This window comes from Epithele typhae, assembly GCF_022376455.1.
Source record: "Epithele typhae strain CBS 203.58 chromosome Unknown BXZ73scaffold_36, whole genome shotgun sequence".
In the NCBI taxonomy this organism is placed as follows: domain Eukaryota; kingdom Fungi; phylum Basidiomycota; class Agaricomycetes; order Polyporales; family Epitheliaceae; genus Epithele; species Epithele typhae.
Window position 1 is genome coordinate 84,053 of NW_025954227.1, and position 14,961 is coordinate 99,013.

The 14,961-nt window shown below is 56.8% G+C and overlaps 4 protein-coding genes across 4 annotated transcripts; 3 read left to right on the forward strand and 1 right to left on the reverse strand.

The window, feature by feature from the left end:
* Positions 1-1,322: 1,322 nt before the first annotated feature.
* On the reverse strand, positions 1,323-1,824 carry BXZ73DRAFT_78769 (uncharacterized protein; the record flags this gene model as incomplete). Its single annotated transcript, XM_048022933.1, has 2 exons — positions 1,323-1,676; positions 1,741-1,824. The coding sequence occupies 2 exons, from the start codon at positions 1,822-1,824 to the stop codon at positions 1,323-1,325; spliced, it is 438 nt and encodes a 145-aa protein (XP_047876225.1).
* A 3,709-nt stretch (positions 1,825-5,533) lies between these two features.
* BXZ73DRAFT_49488 (carotenoid ester lipase) lies at positions 5,534-7,895 on the forward strand (the record flags this gene model as incomplete). Its single annotated transcript, XM_048020258.1, has 14 exons — positions 5,534-5,706; positions 5,762-5,961; positions 6,014-6,078; positions 6,135-6,147; positions 6,197-6,224; positions 6,279-6,353; positions 6,411-6,418; positions 6,467-6,532; positions 6,587-6,656; positions 6,714-7,072; positions 7,138-7,189; positions 7,246-7,493; positions 7,553-7,587; positions 7,656-7,895. The coding sequence occupies 14 exons, from the start codon at positions 5,534-5,536 to the stop codon at positions 7,893-7,895; spliced, it is 1,632 nt and encodes a 543-aa protein (XP_047876226.1).
* A 2,221-nt stretch (positions 7,896-10,116) lies between these two features.
* On the forward strand, positions 10,117-12,538 carry BXZ73DRAFT_102948 (alpha/beta-hydrolase; the record flags this gene model as incomplete). Its single annotated transcript, XM_048015421.1, has 13 exons — positions 10,117-10,400; positions 10,459-10,652; positions 10,705-10,769; positions 10,824-10,864; positions 10,921-10,995; positions 11,048-11,055; positions 11,111-11,175; positions 11,242-11,309; positions 11,372-11,721; positions 11,781-11,832; positions 11,888-12,138; positions 12,196-12,230; positions 12,287-12,538. The coding sequence occupies 13 exons, from the start codon at positions 10,117-10,119 to the stop codon at positions 12,536-12,538; spliced, it is 1,740 nt and encodes a 579-aa protein (XP_047876227.1).
* A 780-nt stretch (positions 12,539-13,318) lies between these two features.
* BXZ73DRAFT_32230 (heterokaryon incompatibility protein-domain-containing protein) lies at positions 13,319-14,086 on the forward strand (the record flags this gene model as incomplete). Its single annotated transcript, XM_048017817.1, has 1 exon — positions 13,319-14,086. A coding segment is annotated over one exon (768 nt), but the record flags the coding sequence as incomplete, so codon positions are not given.
* Positions 14,087-14,961: the final 875 nt, after the last annotated feature.

A 14,961-nucleotide genomic window follows, 5' to 3' on the forward strand; every position in this document is an offset into this window, starting at 1 on the left:
CCAAACCGGCTGTCACACGCAAAATCGCCGTTCGAATAATTCGAAATCGTACAGTAGAAGGGAAAGTGCGTTAGGCAGGAGATCACGAAGAATACCGGGAAACGCATGCCTCCAGATGAACCCCATACCGTATTCAAAGGTGTGGCTTCTGTCGATGGGCGAGGAGACCAACGAATGCTCACACACAACACCAGGCCAGATGTCCGACACATCACGTACGGCTCCACGCGTACGCACAAGCATCACTGTAAGCATTAGACACCGAACACGAAGTATGGTAAAGAACGTGGGGCAAAGTGCATGAGTAAAGCAGGCCTTCGGTGCGCAGGGAGCGCGCGCCGGACCTGACTTGAAAACAAGCTGACCGGCGATACCGGGCGGCCCATTGGAACCGAGGAGGTGCGAAGGTAGTGCGCCGCGGTACGTGCTCCGACAGGGTGGGGAACGAAGACACGGGAAACGCGAGGATATTATACGAAAGATGAGAACACAGGGATTGAGAACAAGGAATTGGACATGCGGATGCGGCACAGAAGGTGCACGTAAGGCCGAGGGGAGCTGTTCGCTGGAGTATGTGAGCGTTGAGGGGAGGTACGAGGACGTCGCGCGGTCAGTCGTACTTTACGTCGAACGGCTGTAGTACGGGTTCGGGGAAAGGGCGCCGTAGAGAGTGCGGATGCGGAGGTCGAGCGAGGGCGCGGCCGCCGGCGCCAGATGGGCGGAAGGTGTGGCGCGGGGAAACGTCGGTACCCATTGTCGATGTGCGAGCGCCATTTGTCGTCATCGCATTCTAGACCATGGAGAGCCGAGGTACGCTCACCGAGAACACTGATGTAGCTGCATACAATCCCGACGACGGTCCGAAGTCGCATCACGTTTCAAGTGAACTCTGTGGATAAGGCGGATATAGAACTGCACAAGTTCAACCTTCTTCGAGAAAACCTTTTGACGACGAGTCAACTTGCTTTGCGCGCACTGGCGTAAAGCTGTTCGAGTACTGGTACCATCGGAGGATCGATAGCGTCAGTACGGGGATGCGGAAGTAAGAGCAACAACAGTGAACACTGCTTCAAATTCAAGATACCTTGGGTCACTCGGGTATGTGGCAGTGAACGCGGGTGGAAGTCCATGATGCCAATGCTGATGGTATCGGCAGAGGCGAGCTGGGGGACTGCAAATGAAAGTGGTTATATTATACGAATTCGAACGACAGGGGGTAGTCCTATAATCATCGCGATGCGGCTGCGCAAGTAAAACATAACGTCAAAATATGGCTCGTATATTATGAGAGGAGTATACTCACCGCTAACGCGTGCAATCATTCAGTTCACAAAAGGAACGATGATCGAGTTCGTGCCCGGTGTGTCGCAGAACCCGCCAGACAACTTGGTCCCGCAGCTGGACAGCTGGTTGCAGCTCCCGCTGCACCCGCCATGGTCGCAGAACGACACGTCCGCCGACGCCATCAGGCACGACGTCCCAGACGCGTCCAGGCACGTGTCCGGCCCGCTGTACACCTTGCACGAGCCGCCGCAGACGTTGCCCGACCGCTTGGTGCAGTAGGTGACCGTGACGCTTTTGGCGCGCTTGGAGGTGGCAGGGCCGACGTATGTGATGTTGGCGTCGGTGGTCGCGAGCCAGGTGAGGAACTCGCTGTCGGTCACCATGCGGGCAGACTGGAGGACGGGGAAGAGGTTCAGTCAAAAACGCTCGTATGAACACGGGGGAATTCATTCGCACCGTGGTGGGCGTCGCCGATCCTTGGGAAGCGAGGGCAGCGAGAGTGGTGACAACGAGAGCAGCGAAGGAGGTAGTGAAGAGCATGTTTGAGATGGTGCTGAGTGTGATGGTGTGCTGAATGGTTGAGTGGCGATGTGTTGCTGGAGTACCGTTCCCCCGCTCACCCTTCCAGCTTAAGTACTGTTTCTCGAGCTCATTGACACCAGTGCTCGGCATGCGCTGGTATCCTGCAAATAGCCCTCCACGTCATGCAGAGCAGCTTGTAGATGCGCTGTGGAGTGATTGCAGAGCCTAAAGTGGGGCATCGATCACAAGAGCGGTGAGTACAATCGCCTGCTAAATCCGCTCAGGCAGAAATTGGCCACTCATGAAGCTACTTTTTGCGCAGCAGAAACGAACAGGACTGAGGAGGGCACTGCTCAATCGTCATTGTAACACTGCTGTTTGATGATTATGTGGAGTATATCTTGGAGTGCTGTCTGAGTCGCTACAACGGAATCAGCATGCAGAATGCTCCTGGCAGATGCTCCATACCTTTTCACTGCGGTGGTGCGGTAAGATCTCATACCGCTCGCGCGTCGTAGTGGACGGATATGGCAGGAGTGAAGCAGGAGGCGCCGATGCCATCAGGCTCTCGGCGCTCGCAATTTTCAAGCGGCGTATTTGGTAATCGTGGCGGAGCTCATCTTTTAGCCTGTCGGAGATTCAACCAGATTCAAGAGTGGCACAAGCGCTTCAATGTCTTCAATCGTACTAGCTCAAATACTACACGAGTTGACGTTGAACTGATGAATCGCCGGGCGACCGCGACCATGTACTTCCAGGTACTTCCCGGCTGATCCCACACCGTGATCGTCAACGGGACTCAACGCGGCGCCCCCACCAGACTCCGATGCCGCCGTGATCGTCGACACGCCATCGCGCTTCCAAGTACGAACGCGTCCGCTCGCGCGAAAGTGCAGCCCCTAGTGGGTGCCCCCGGCGAGCGTCACGGCCTCTCCCTGACAGCACAAGAAGAATGGCTCCGTGCCAGCGCATCTCTTCCGTGTTGCCTCCAGGTGATTAGGCCGGCTCCTCACGCCCGTCCGCTGCCAGCTCATCTCTTCTGTGCTGTCGCCAGCACGACTCGAGCATCTTCGAGATCCGCTCTGTCTTTTCCCTTTCTCCCCCGCAGCGTGTCTCAAACCCTGTCGAGACGCTCAGCTCAAGCTCGAGTTGCGCCGACGACTCACATGATTCTAGATGATCCACTTGTGTCGGATCCCCTTGACCGATCTAGTCTATGCCTCACATACTTTCCGTCCGCACTTACAAGAAGGCCGTCGCAAATCCGCCGAAGCCCGAGCCACGGAGTTTTACGATGTCAACGAACTTCGTCTCAGCTAAGGATAGGAAGTTTCGCGTAGCCATTGGGTAAAGTGCCCTGCATCTGAGTACTATGACACGAGGTGACATGTCAGCAGCATTGGCTTTGGCGGACTCATCTTCGCTTACTATCTTCAGCTCAAATGCCCGGACACTGACGTCACCACCGCTCTACGAGGCTGGCTGGGCGAAGCTGGGTACGTAACACGTCTTCCAGGATCGTCATGACTTGCTGACGCACGAACCAAGGTTCAGGTGCTAAGCAAGCTTCGAGGTTAGCCGTGAGTCTCCGCACCTCGAAGTTTCATACATCAACCACTATCCGAAGTTCGGGACGGCTTTCCCTTGCTATTATCCTCGTCCATCCGCTCGTTATCGTCTCCACCCTCTCAGGGGCCCTGCGTATATACGGCGCCGTCCGCCGTCCGATCGTACTGTGCATGAAGAAAAGCTCGCGCGACATGGGTATCGCGTATGCCCGGGGCGGGGACGGTTGGGGAGACGTTTCGGCAGAAGAGAGCGTGCGAGGCGGGTTCCCCGAATAGAACCCCTATAATGAGATGGAAGCACGGATCGCGTGGGTTAAGGACACGAGTGCAGTGGGAGTCGAAGAGAAACCGGGTGAGGGGAAGCAGGTACGAAGAATGTTTCGTTTTGCACGCTGCCCGTCGCAACAAACCGGATGAGTCGCCGCATATAACCTATCCCATGCATTTCAGTCAACGACATTTCAACTGAGACTCGGCTGTGCGCGGAATTTGAGAATGCTTCGCCCCTTTCTTCCTCTTAGATGGAGGTCTCACCATCTGCGGAGTCATCTCAGCTGTGGGTCGCATTTTGTGGCATCAAATCGACCCACTCTGTAGTCGTCGTCGACCACCACCGATGCCGCGCCGGACGTGCCTGGACCTTTTCTGCATCCGCACTCCGCTGACAGAGGGCGGGCCACCCAACTGCCCCGTCCCCGCCGACTCGGATTCATTGTCGTTCGATTCCGAGCCTGCCATCTCGCGCTGAGACAGCCCGTGGACGAAAAGGCCACCGGGCAGTGACGTGTGCGCTCGTGAGCGTGCGAGCGAGGGGAAGCAGAGCGGCGTCGGGCGACGGTGGACGAAAGACACCATGCGTGGATCCCTGCCGCCGACATGCCGTGCGGCTACCAAACCCAAAGTATGCACCAGCGAGCGCGGGGACCATGCGCTACTACTCGGCGTGAACTGGAGCTCTGGAAGGGAAGTGAGCCGTCTATTCTAGGGCCCGCAGTGCGCACTGCGCGCGCCTTGGCGAACGCCTGATCAGGGCTAAGCAAGTGAAGTTGCGGTTGATAAAGAGTCATATAAGTATGGTTTATTTCAATCGTTCTCGATAGGTGTCGACGCCCCCCGAGGTTTGGCATACGGCGAAAGGACGCATCATCGCACTCGTGACCACCCCCGATAGTGAGGATGCTAATGCACGCGGCCGCAGCGGGTTCGGTAAGTATTTCGCCGTTCCCTGCCCGTCGGACACGGCCCTCAAGAGAGCATTGAGTACATCTGCCATGCGTGGATAATGTGCGGCTCACCGTAGACGACCATAGGAACGCCGCCGTGAGACGCCGCCGGTGGGAAGCCTTTGGTCGGCGGCGAAGTTCGTGGGTCCGGAGCGCGGGAAGCTTGGAGAGTCACTTTCAGCGCGAAGCTTCTCAGTGTCGGCACTTTCGCCAAACTCGCTATCTCTTTGTTCTGGTCGCGGTCTCAGTGTCGGGGCCTCGGGGAGAGAGATGAGGGGGCCCGAGAGCGCTGAGCATGGTTATATCGCTCGCTCGCACGACGACGATGACGAACCGGGCGGGGATGTGGAAAGGCCGAAACGAGGACGACAGCGAGCCAGCAAGCGCTCAAGGCCGCTCGCCCATTGGAAGGGGCGAACCGCGGCGCTTGTTTTCCCGCGCAGACCGCGGTTCCGGATCGCTTCCTGTCCTCGAGCCACGACCTCCTTTTCCCCCGGACCCGACTAGCTTACCATCCGGCATATCCGTCGAGGCGAGCTCGGGCAGTGGTAGGTTCACTGGCGCTCTTGAGCACTGCAGTACCCGTTTCAACCCTCTGCACTCATCATTCCTGCAGAAGTACAGATTCGGTCTATTTCTTCGGCGCTAAACCCCAGTTTTCAACCTTGGCTGCTACGCTAGGGTAAGACTGCCACGTCAATTTCCTTCGCTCTGCTCGAAAGTCTATACTTGGCCGGTTATTGTCTTGTCGCTCGTCCATGCTTTGCACTAGAGCATTGGGACCGAAAGCGCCTCCAGTGAATAGCGCCGCCGCCGGAGAAGCGTCCAACAAGCGGCGTTAATGATCCCATGCGCCCAGGAGTATAAAATGGCTCCACCGCCCAGCCGCTTGCTACAGGTCGCCGACGCTTCTTCTCATCGGAGCGACAGCCAGCCATGTGGAACCGTGCTCTTCTCGCTTTCACGCTTCATGTGGCTTGCTCTCTCGCTGCTCCTGCTGCGACCCACCACCCTAAGCCGCCCACGATGAAGCTCGACGACGCGACCGTCGTCGGCGTATCAGACGGCTCCACCCGGTCTTTCCTCGGCATCCCCTTCGCTGAACCTCCGTGAGTGGCCTCATACCTTTGCCATCGAAATGGATTTTCACGTCGGCTCTCGCAGAACCGGGGACCTAAGGTTCCAACTCCCCAAACCCCTCTCCGGCTACACAGGGACGATGAACGCGACCAGTTTTGGGACCCAGTGCATCAACGCGTTCCAGCTGTCGGGTCTCGGTCTCTTCCCGCCATGGGCCACCCAGGCAATGAAGGACTACTTCCAAGTCTTCGAAGTCCCGAATCCGTCCACTTTCGGAGAAGACTGTTCGTCGAGTATACAGTCCTTTTATGAAGACCGACTTACGATCGCCTGCAGGCCTCAACTTGAATGTCATCGTCCCGGAGCACGTCAAGCCGGGAGCAAAGTTACCTGTCGTTGCTGTGCGTACACGCTTTGAACTCGTACGATAGCGGGCATCTGATTTTCTGTGACCTAGTACATATTTTTCAGTAAGTCCTTTCGATGCAAGATCCGCACAGACTCCGCTGACAGTCCTAGGTGGCTTCCAGTTCAGTGGCTCGTACAAGTACGTCTCATCCCAGCTCTTGCAAGGGGACGCGACTCTGAGGCGCTTTTTCAGCGTCGACGGGCGCATCATGGTCAACAAGTCAGTGGAAATAGGGGAGCCCGTCGTCTGGGTTTCGATGAATTATCGGTGAGTCGATTGGACGTCATGGCGCTGACAGAGAATTTACTGACAGGCGTCTCGCAGCGTGGGCCGTATGTGCGCTCGTTGATCGCGGGAGACTGTGTACTAACGCCGCCTAGCGTACGGATTCTTGCCAGGAAAGGAAATCAAGGAAGCTGGCGTTGGCAATCTCGGGTTGCAAGATCGTGAGATCGTTTCCCTCTCGTGTCCATTCCCTACTGAAGCATCCCCGTTCAAAGAACGCCAGGCGCTCCGTTGGATCCAGCAATACATTCACCTCTTCGGCGGTGATCCCGAGCGCGTGACGATGTGAGCCAGAACCCCCTCTGTCTGAGCGGTTGGCGCTGATGGCGTGTCTTCTTTCAGTCTAGGGCTTAGCGCAGCCGGTGCGTCGACCGCCCTCCACCTCGTCGCGAACGGCGGCAACAACGAGAACCTCTTCCACGGCGCTTGGGGCGAGTCCGGCGCCCTCCAGCACGTGCTGCAGATCGACGACCCGATCAACCAGAAGCTCTACGACAACTTCGTGAATGCCACCAACTGCACGGGTACACCGGATACCTTGCAATGTCTGCGCGAGGTCGATGGAGATGCGCTGGAGAACCTCGTGGGCAACTCTGGAACGGATTTCTGGGCGTTGTCGGCAGACGGGACGTTCGTGCACGATCTACCTCAGCTGGAGCTGATTCACGGCCATGTCGCTGAAAATGTGGCGGTTGTGCAAGGTTAGGACTTCTGTATTGTATCGTGCTCATGACGTGTGAGGCTGACCACGGACCGGCCTTGCCAGGTATCTCTGAGGATGAGGGCACAATCGCTGCCTTGCCCTTCGTCGATGGCGTGTAAGTGTTACCACCGATCGTTTTATGGCCTGAGGTCCTCACGTTGCGTTCTTCAGAAACGACACTTTGATCGCCAACTTCGTCCGGGCGGTTTATCCCACCGTCACGGACGATCAGATTCAGGAGCTCCTCAAGCTATACCCGAACGACCCGGCCCTTGGCGCCCCCTACAACACGGGCGACCGGTTCCAGCTTGCACCCGAATTGAAGCGCGCGGCGTCCATCACCGGCGACATCGATTTCGACGCCCCGCACCGGCTCATTTCGCAAGTCCTCAGCGACAAGCAGCCATTCTGGTCGTACTGTGCGTATTTCCTGCCTGTCACCAGGACGCCGCACTGGGTGCTAACGCGATGCGCGCAGACTACGAGCGCAACAATGTGCCCGGCTTCGGCTCGGTGAGTGGCTCTGGCTACGCCCGCTGTCGCCCAGCGCACTAACTCCGTCGCCCCACCGGTCTCCGCAGACGCACGGGGCGGAAATCCCGAACATGTACGGCGGCGGGGACATGTCGGACCTCCTCATCCACTTCGCGAACTACTTCAGTCCGAACGGGCGGAGTGGGGACGCGCCGTTCTGGCCGCGGTACACGACGGCGGAGCCGACGATGCTGGTGTTCACGGGCAACACGACGTTCGCGTACAAGAACGACACATACCGCTCGGAGCAGATCTCGTTCCTCAACAAACTCAACACCGAGTCGTAGACATGCCCAGTCGTTTCAGCTGATACTTATCCAAGTACTCGTACATCCGCCGGTTTCCATTGTAATTGCCTCCGTTTGCCATAGGCATCTAGTACTAGACGGACGACAGAGCTCTGTATCTGTTGTTTACCTTACCCATTGTCTTCAACAGCACATCTAATGCACGGGTGTCATTCTTTTGTTTGTTTTTCCAGAATGGCGCGTGCCTGAGTGCGAGTTATTGACGTCATCCGGCCCAGCCCGGCCCGTCCGCTCTGAACAGGCGCTTGAACGAGAGAGCTCGAGCGACGGGTCTCTCCAAATGTTCTTTTCTACTTCTTCCGCTCATGCATTCCCCCTCCTCCTCCCAGCCACCCCTAAAGCTGGACCAATGCGGTTGTGCAAGATCCCATAGAAAACTCTCGCTCTGAAAAGCTTGCAAGAAGCTGTGTTCTTCGCTACGAAGGAGGCCTGCCGCCTTGAAGATGCTGGGCATCCGCGAATCCATAAACAGCTCAACACCTCGACGTGGATGACACTCAGCTGCTGCCTCTTCTTTTCGTTGCGTCGTCCTACTAGTGGTGCTGGGAGGAACAGGAGGTACGCAAACCGTCCCCAAAAACTCTCTATGTGTCTCATTTACGTCAATGCGCAGAACGACAACTCATTATGTCATGCATTGACTCGTACAGCTCCAGGAACATCTAGATGGACGCCGGCTGTAAATGGTGAGCTTGCTTTTTCGTCCCTGTGAACAAGTCCCATCGTATGCGCTCTATTTTTCGACACGTCCGGCCCTCAGATTCACAAAGTCGAGCCGACAGGACCCTCCCGACCGCACAGGCACAGACGTTCTGACGCGGCCCTCGCGGCATCTTTCTTCTCCGATTATGCCGCAGTGCCGTTCACGGCGTCCCGTCCGGCGGTGTTGCTAGATGGACGGATGGACGACATACTTCGGCTGCGAACTTACCGCATCGCCGCACCGTTCATAAATGTTCATTATCTCGGCCCACTCCTCGGTCGTGACCCCGAACCGAGGTAGAAGGACCCCGGTCTCGCGCTGTCTGCCACAACTCACGGTCAGGAAAAACCGCCGGATGCTGCGCGAGCCCGAGCTGACGGCGTTCCGTGAACAGAAGCGTTCCAAGAAGCGAGGCGCAGAGACGTGGAAAGACGCCCCGGACACCTTCGCGGGGCTCGGCACGGCGGCACGGTCTTTCTCGAGGTGAGCGATTGTCTATGCCCAAAATATCAGGCTCCACATTCTCCGCCCGCTGGGTCACATCAATATCACATCTTTTCGGGGCGGAGATGGGGACATTGTGCGAGATGCGTGTCCGTCGGACGGGCAATGGCAGCTATGCGCGTCCGAGTATCTTCGTCGCTGTCACGACGTCGCGCTCTGTCGTCGCAGCGGCTCCACAAAGCGCACCGCAGCGGTGCTATAAGCGTGAAGCGCTGGCGCTGACGCACCGAGCACCCGTCGGGATCCTTGGGTTAGTCCGGTATTGTATTGTGTCAGCGACTTCGCAAAGTCGCTGTTTGCACGGCTCGCCTGGAAGCGCGGGCATCGTGCGATCCATGGAATTCGCTCTAATAGGTTTTTTTATCTTCGCTTTCTTGCAATGGTCTACTGCCATCCATCGGTTGACTGACAAGTTATCTACATAGTGACAAAGTCCTTTTGAAAATCCGCTCCAAGAGTATCTCAAGCACGTGTAACTGGCGTCGATGCCCTCATAGCTTCGCAAGCGCTATCAATACTCTGCTTGGCCCCGACATTGTATAGAATCCCATCTGTACGAGCGAAGGACGAGATCGCATCCTCCACATTCACTAGCACCCTATAATAAATGTGTACGTGAGTAGTCAAGTACCCAATGTGCTAGCATGGGCCCACCTGCTGAATGCGACGCGGTTGATTCACGCTCATAGAAGAACGAACAAAGTTCAGTTCGCCGGGCGAAATATGCCCAACAGCCTCGTTACGAAAGAACTGTACCTTACCGGGAACAGATCGGACAATGGCCCTTTGAGGTCTTCGGATGCGCCGCCTGTTCAAGAAGCAGTCTGGCAACATGGCACACCCACCCCGCGGATGCGGTCTTAGGCGGGAACGATCGAAACCACTCTCCAACTAGAATCTGCTGAACGCCTTCTCACTAGACATCACTCCCTTGCAATATAAGGACGAAACGGCGAAGGGTGCCTCTTCAGCGCACCGTTGACAGCTTGCAAGATGCGCTTTGCCGTTCTCGCCACGCTCACTCTGGGCTCTCTCCTCGCGTCTGCATCTCCCCCGCCTACACGCGTGGAGCGTGGCGCGCCTCAGTCCAACATTCACCATATCTCTCCGCCGTTCCCGCCGGGCTTCAAACCGGTCCTTCCCCCTCCTGTTGGAAGGAAACCCGTCTCGCCCTCAAAGCTGCCCACTCCGACGGTCCGTCTGGACCTCGCCTCGGTCGAGGGTACATACGATGGCCACACTCACTCGTACCTTGGCATTCCGTACGCCCAAGCTCCGTAAGTATGTACTGCTCCTCCAACAGATATGTGTCGCTGACTCTTCTATCCCGCTCAGCGTTGGCCATCTTAGGTTCAGCGCTCCAGTTGCCAACAGCCCTTACACCGGGAAGATAAATGCCACGGCGTTCGGGAACATCTGCTACAACTTCGTTTCTCCGCAGCCTCCCTTCCCGACGTGGATCACCCCCGAGCAGTTGCAGTTTCTGGAGGTCTTTGACACGCCAGCTCCGGCTCCCTCCTCCGAGGATTGTGAGTGCTGCATGGTCGTCACGTCCTCGATATGTTACGACTCTGCTTCCAGGTTTAAACATCAATGTGATTACGCCTACGTCGGCCAAACCCGGGTCCAGACTCCCTGTCGTCGCTGTGAGTAGTGCCCTTTATTGCGGTGCGAACAGAGTAGTGATGCGTTGTCGCCAGTACATCTTCTTTGGTGCATTTGAGTTCGGTGGAGCTTTCGAGTGAGTAAATGTCGCTATGCATTTGCAGGACGTTCCTCTCTAACAATGTGCCGCAGCGTGGATGGACGGAACATGGTCAAACGATCTGTGGAGCTGGGCGAGCCCGTCATCTTTGTATCGATGAACCATCGGTCAGTCTTTTCGCTTCATAGAAGCGTTTTTGACGCTAACGATGATATACAGGCTTGGACGTGGGTCACCTTACGGAAGTACGACAGGACCCCGAGGCTCATATTTTGCTTACAGCTCTCGGCTGGCTTGGAGGAAAGGAGATCAAGGACGTGAAGCAGGAAACCTCGGTCTCCAGGATCGTAAGTCGACATATCAGTTGACCCCGCTTCACGAGATTGCTGACTCAGTGCTTATCACGAACAGAGCGCGAGGCCCTTCGCTGGATCCAGCGCTACATCATTCAGTTTGGCGGCGATCCCACGAAGGTTACCCTGTGTGTACTATGAACTGGAATGGAAGTCGTGCACTGATTGCCGGGTGAACCGTTCCATGCAGGCTGGGCCTCAGTTCCGGTGGCGTTTCGGCCGCCTTGCAGACCGTGTACAACAACGGGAACACCGAAGGACTCTTCCATGCTCTGTGGGCCGAATCGGGTGCGATTCAACCCGTTGGTTGGATCGATGCCCCACAACCGCAAGCGGCATACAACACCTATGTGGCGTCTGTGGGGTGTTCGGATGCCAAAGATACCCTATTGTGTCTCAGGCAGGCACCCGTGGACGCGGTAACCAACGTCAATGCTCTCACCTCGGTGTGGACCCCGCACGCGGACGGGAGCGTCATCTCGGACCTTCCGCAGACGCTACTCACGGAAGGGCACGTTGCGAAGATTCCCGTAGTCGCCGGTACGCTTCTAGCGCGCCCTCCTCATTTACCAGTTACCAATGATCTCCCCGTTTCACAGGAAACGCCGAGGATGAAGGGACACTCTTCGCTCTCAATATACCCGACATCACGTATGTGCATATGTTCTAGCTGCATGCTGTTCGCGTGACTGACTTCCTCTGGCAGCAATGATATGGAATTCATCGAACTCGTCATGGAAGCGTACTTTCGAAACATCAGCTCCGCAGACGCTGAGACACTGCTGCAAATGTACCCGAACGACCCGGCGCAGGGTGCGCCGTACGGCACCGGGGACGACTTCCAGTACACGCTGATGCACAAGCGCTTCGCGTCGTTCGCGGGGGACACGGGCGTCGACGCCGTGCGCCGCTTCTTCACGCAGCAGATGAGCGCACACAGCAACGTCTGGGCGTACTGTGCGTCTTCCGATCGCCCTTCTCTCCGTCTGGAAAGAACCTGATTTTTCTTTCCAGATTACAAGCGGTTCTACGTTCCCGGCTTCGGATCGGTACGTCTCCGCCGTACCCTGGACCTTCCTCCTCGTCGCTCATCTTCCCTGTACAGACGCACGCGTCGGAGCTCCCCGACATGTACCAGAGCGGGAACCTGCAGGACATCTTCATCCACTTTGCGAACACGCTCGACCCGAACGGCGCCACGAACGTCACGCAGAACTGGCCGAAGTACGACACGAGCAACCCGGTGCTCTTGGAGTTCACCAGAAACACGACACCCTCGCTGACGAACGATACATACCGCGAGGCGGCGATAGAGTTCCTCATTGAGATGGGGCAGAAGATGCCGTGGCCCATCTAGTTGCTTGGAGTGTTGTGCTGTGGAAGAATGCTGTGAACGGCGGGCTGATATCTGGCTCTGTCTGTTTTTCGGTAGTTGGCGAAATGATCACACATGCGTATGTTGTCCTTGGGCTATAGGAAAGAGACGGCAAGAGTCTTGTAACGATGGCATGGCGTTACGGAGTTGATGTTAAGCAACAGAATGGCTGAAGTCTGGAAAATACGGTTGTAGATGAGGGCACTTTGGCGCTACAGCGAGCAGTGACCATCCTTTCCCAGCCACCTCCACGATTCCCCCCTCTCTGCTGCCTCTCTTCCTTCCCCGTTTCCCTCCTGCTGTTTGATCGCCGGAGTTAAGAAGCAAGCTCGAGGCCATCGGAGGTGCGTTTCTTTACGCTCGTCTCATCATGCTGGTCACCAACCCCTTGTTAGATGGTGCTCGTTATGGACGCGCTGCGCCTTTTCCCCGTTCTCTACTTGCCCGTTATCTGAAGTAGGAACGCGGAAGACATTTGATCACATGGGATCTGCGTGAGTATTATTTCCCCCGATTAACTGATCGTGGGCGCGTTGTTCATGCGCAGCCAATCTGTCATCGTAGCACGGCCTTTGGCTGCACGTCTTGGCGAAGCTGTTGACGGCGGCATCAACTTCCCCGCTCCTCCCGCAACCACCGTTACCCCTCAACATTTCCAGGAGTTTCATAAGATTACCGACTTGTCGTACCCCAACGTGAGTAGGAGCAGCCCCCGGTTATGTCATCGTCTCTCACATCTGGCTGGCGACAGCGACCCGAGCAATGTGGATGCTGAGCACTGCTCGCGCGGAGCTGCACTTCTTCTCCGACCCGTCAGCCGTACCCGGTGGCTACTGCATTCTCTCTCACACCTGGTTCGGCCAAGAGCAGTCATTCCAAGAGATTCAAGATATCAGCAGGGCATGTGCCCCGGACAACACCAACCCACGCGACTCGGTGTCGGAGAAGATCCGAAAGTGCTGTCTCAAGGCGGAGGAGTACGACCTCGACTGGATCTGGATCGATTCCTGCTGCATCGACAAGACGAGCAGCACGGAGCTTTCGGAGGCCATCAATTCCATGTTCAGCTGGTACGTCCTCGCCGAAGTCTGCTTCGTCTTCCTCGAGGATGTTCCGGTGGACGACGACTTCTACGCCGAAGATTCTGCATTCCGGAGGGCGAGGTGGCATAGACGGGGATGGACGTTGCAAGAGCTGCTCGCGCCAGCCTTCATGATCTTCTTCTCGAAGGAGTGGGAGCGGATTGGGACAAAGCAAGACCTCGCACGCCTTCTGGACGAAGTCACCGGGGTCGCGCTCCCTTTCCTCGTCCGGGACCTGTCCTTCTTGGACGACGCGTCGGTCTCGGAGCGTATGCACTGGGCCTCGCGTCGGAACACCACTCGGGTCGAAGACGAAGCGTACTGCCTACTTGGTATCTTCGACATCAAGATGACAACTCTGTATGGGGAAGGCCAGCAAGCTTTCAGGCGTCTGCAGCAGGAAATTGTCAAGAGATCGCCCTCTGAGACCTCGATCTTATCATGGGGTTCGATCTACTTGTCGAAGAAGTTCGACCACTTGGCGGCAATCCCCCTACAAAACATACACAGGTCCTTTCACGAGCTTGCGCATCAAGACCGTTTTCTTTTCGCGTCTTCTGTCCGAGAATACCAAGACCGGAGGCTTGTTTGCGGACCAATATCGTTTGAAGATCTGGGGCGTGGTCTAGTGCGTAAGCCTCCGCCCGTTGAAGGTCGGGACGTCAGTCAGGTAAGCTCCAGTCTCTCGCGCCTATGTCTGCATTGTGATTGAGCTTTACGCAGATGCAGGTGTTGTCAAATACTGGCCCTTTCGGTGTAGCCGAAATCCCGTGGATTGAGGAGACCGCTCAAGGAACAAAATGTCGTTTCCCGGTTGCTCAAGTCGAGGGGATCACCATCGCAGTGATTGCTCGCACCATAGAGCGTCAGGGACGATGCCTAGGGCTTCTCTTACACCCCCATGCTGGGGTTTTTCTTCAGCACCCAGACATGGAACAGCACTTCGTGACCTGGGCCTTCGCTATCGACAGCAGCGTGTCTTCAAGGTCTAGCGGCGGAAAACTTGTTCGTGGTGGACTCGGGGCATCCAGTCAAATTACGCAGGCCCTGCGTATGGCAAGCCTTCCTCTCTCTCCTTCAAAGGCCTTCCTTCGAAGAGATTGGGATACTCTTTGGTCTGTGCGCGCAGATCCACGACGACGAAGGCGCCTCGGACACCCAGCCGCACCCTTACGCACGTCACTGGGCGTGGGCGACGCCCTTCGGCACGCAGGCTGGCATGGACTTCGCCGACTACGAGCACGACTGCGCGACGGACCACATCGTCGCCTGGCCCGACGGCGCGCGCGAGTTCGGAGACGCGGAGCGTATGGTCCGGCTCTC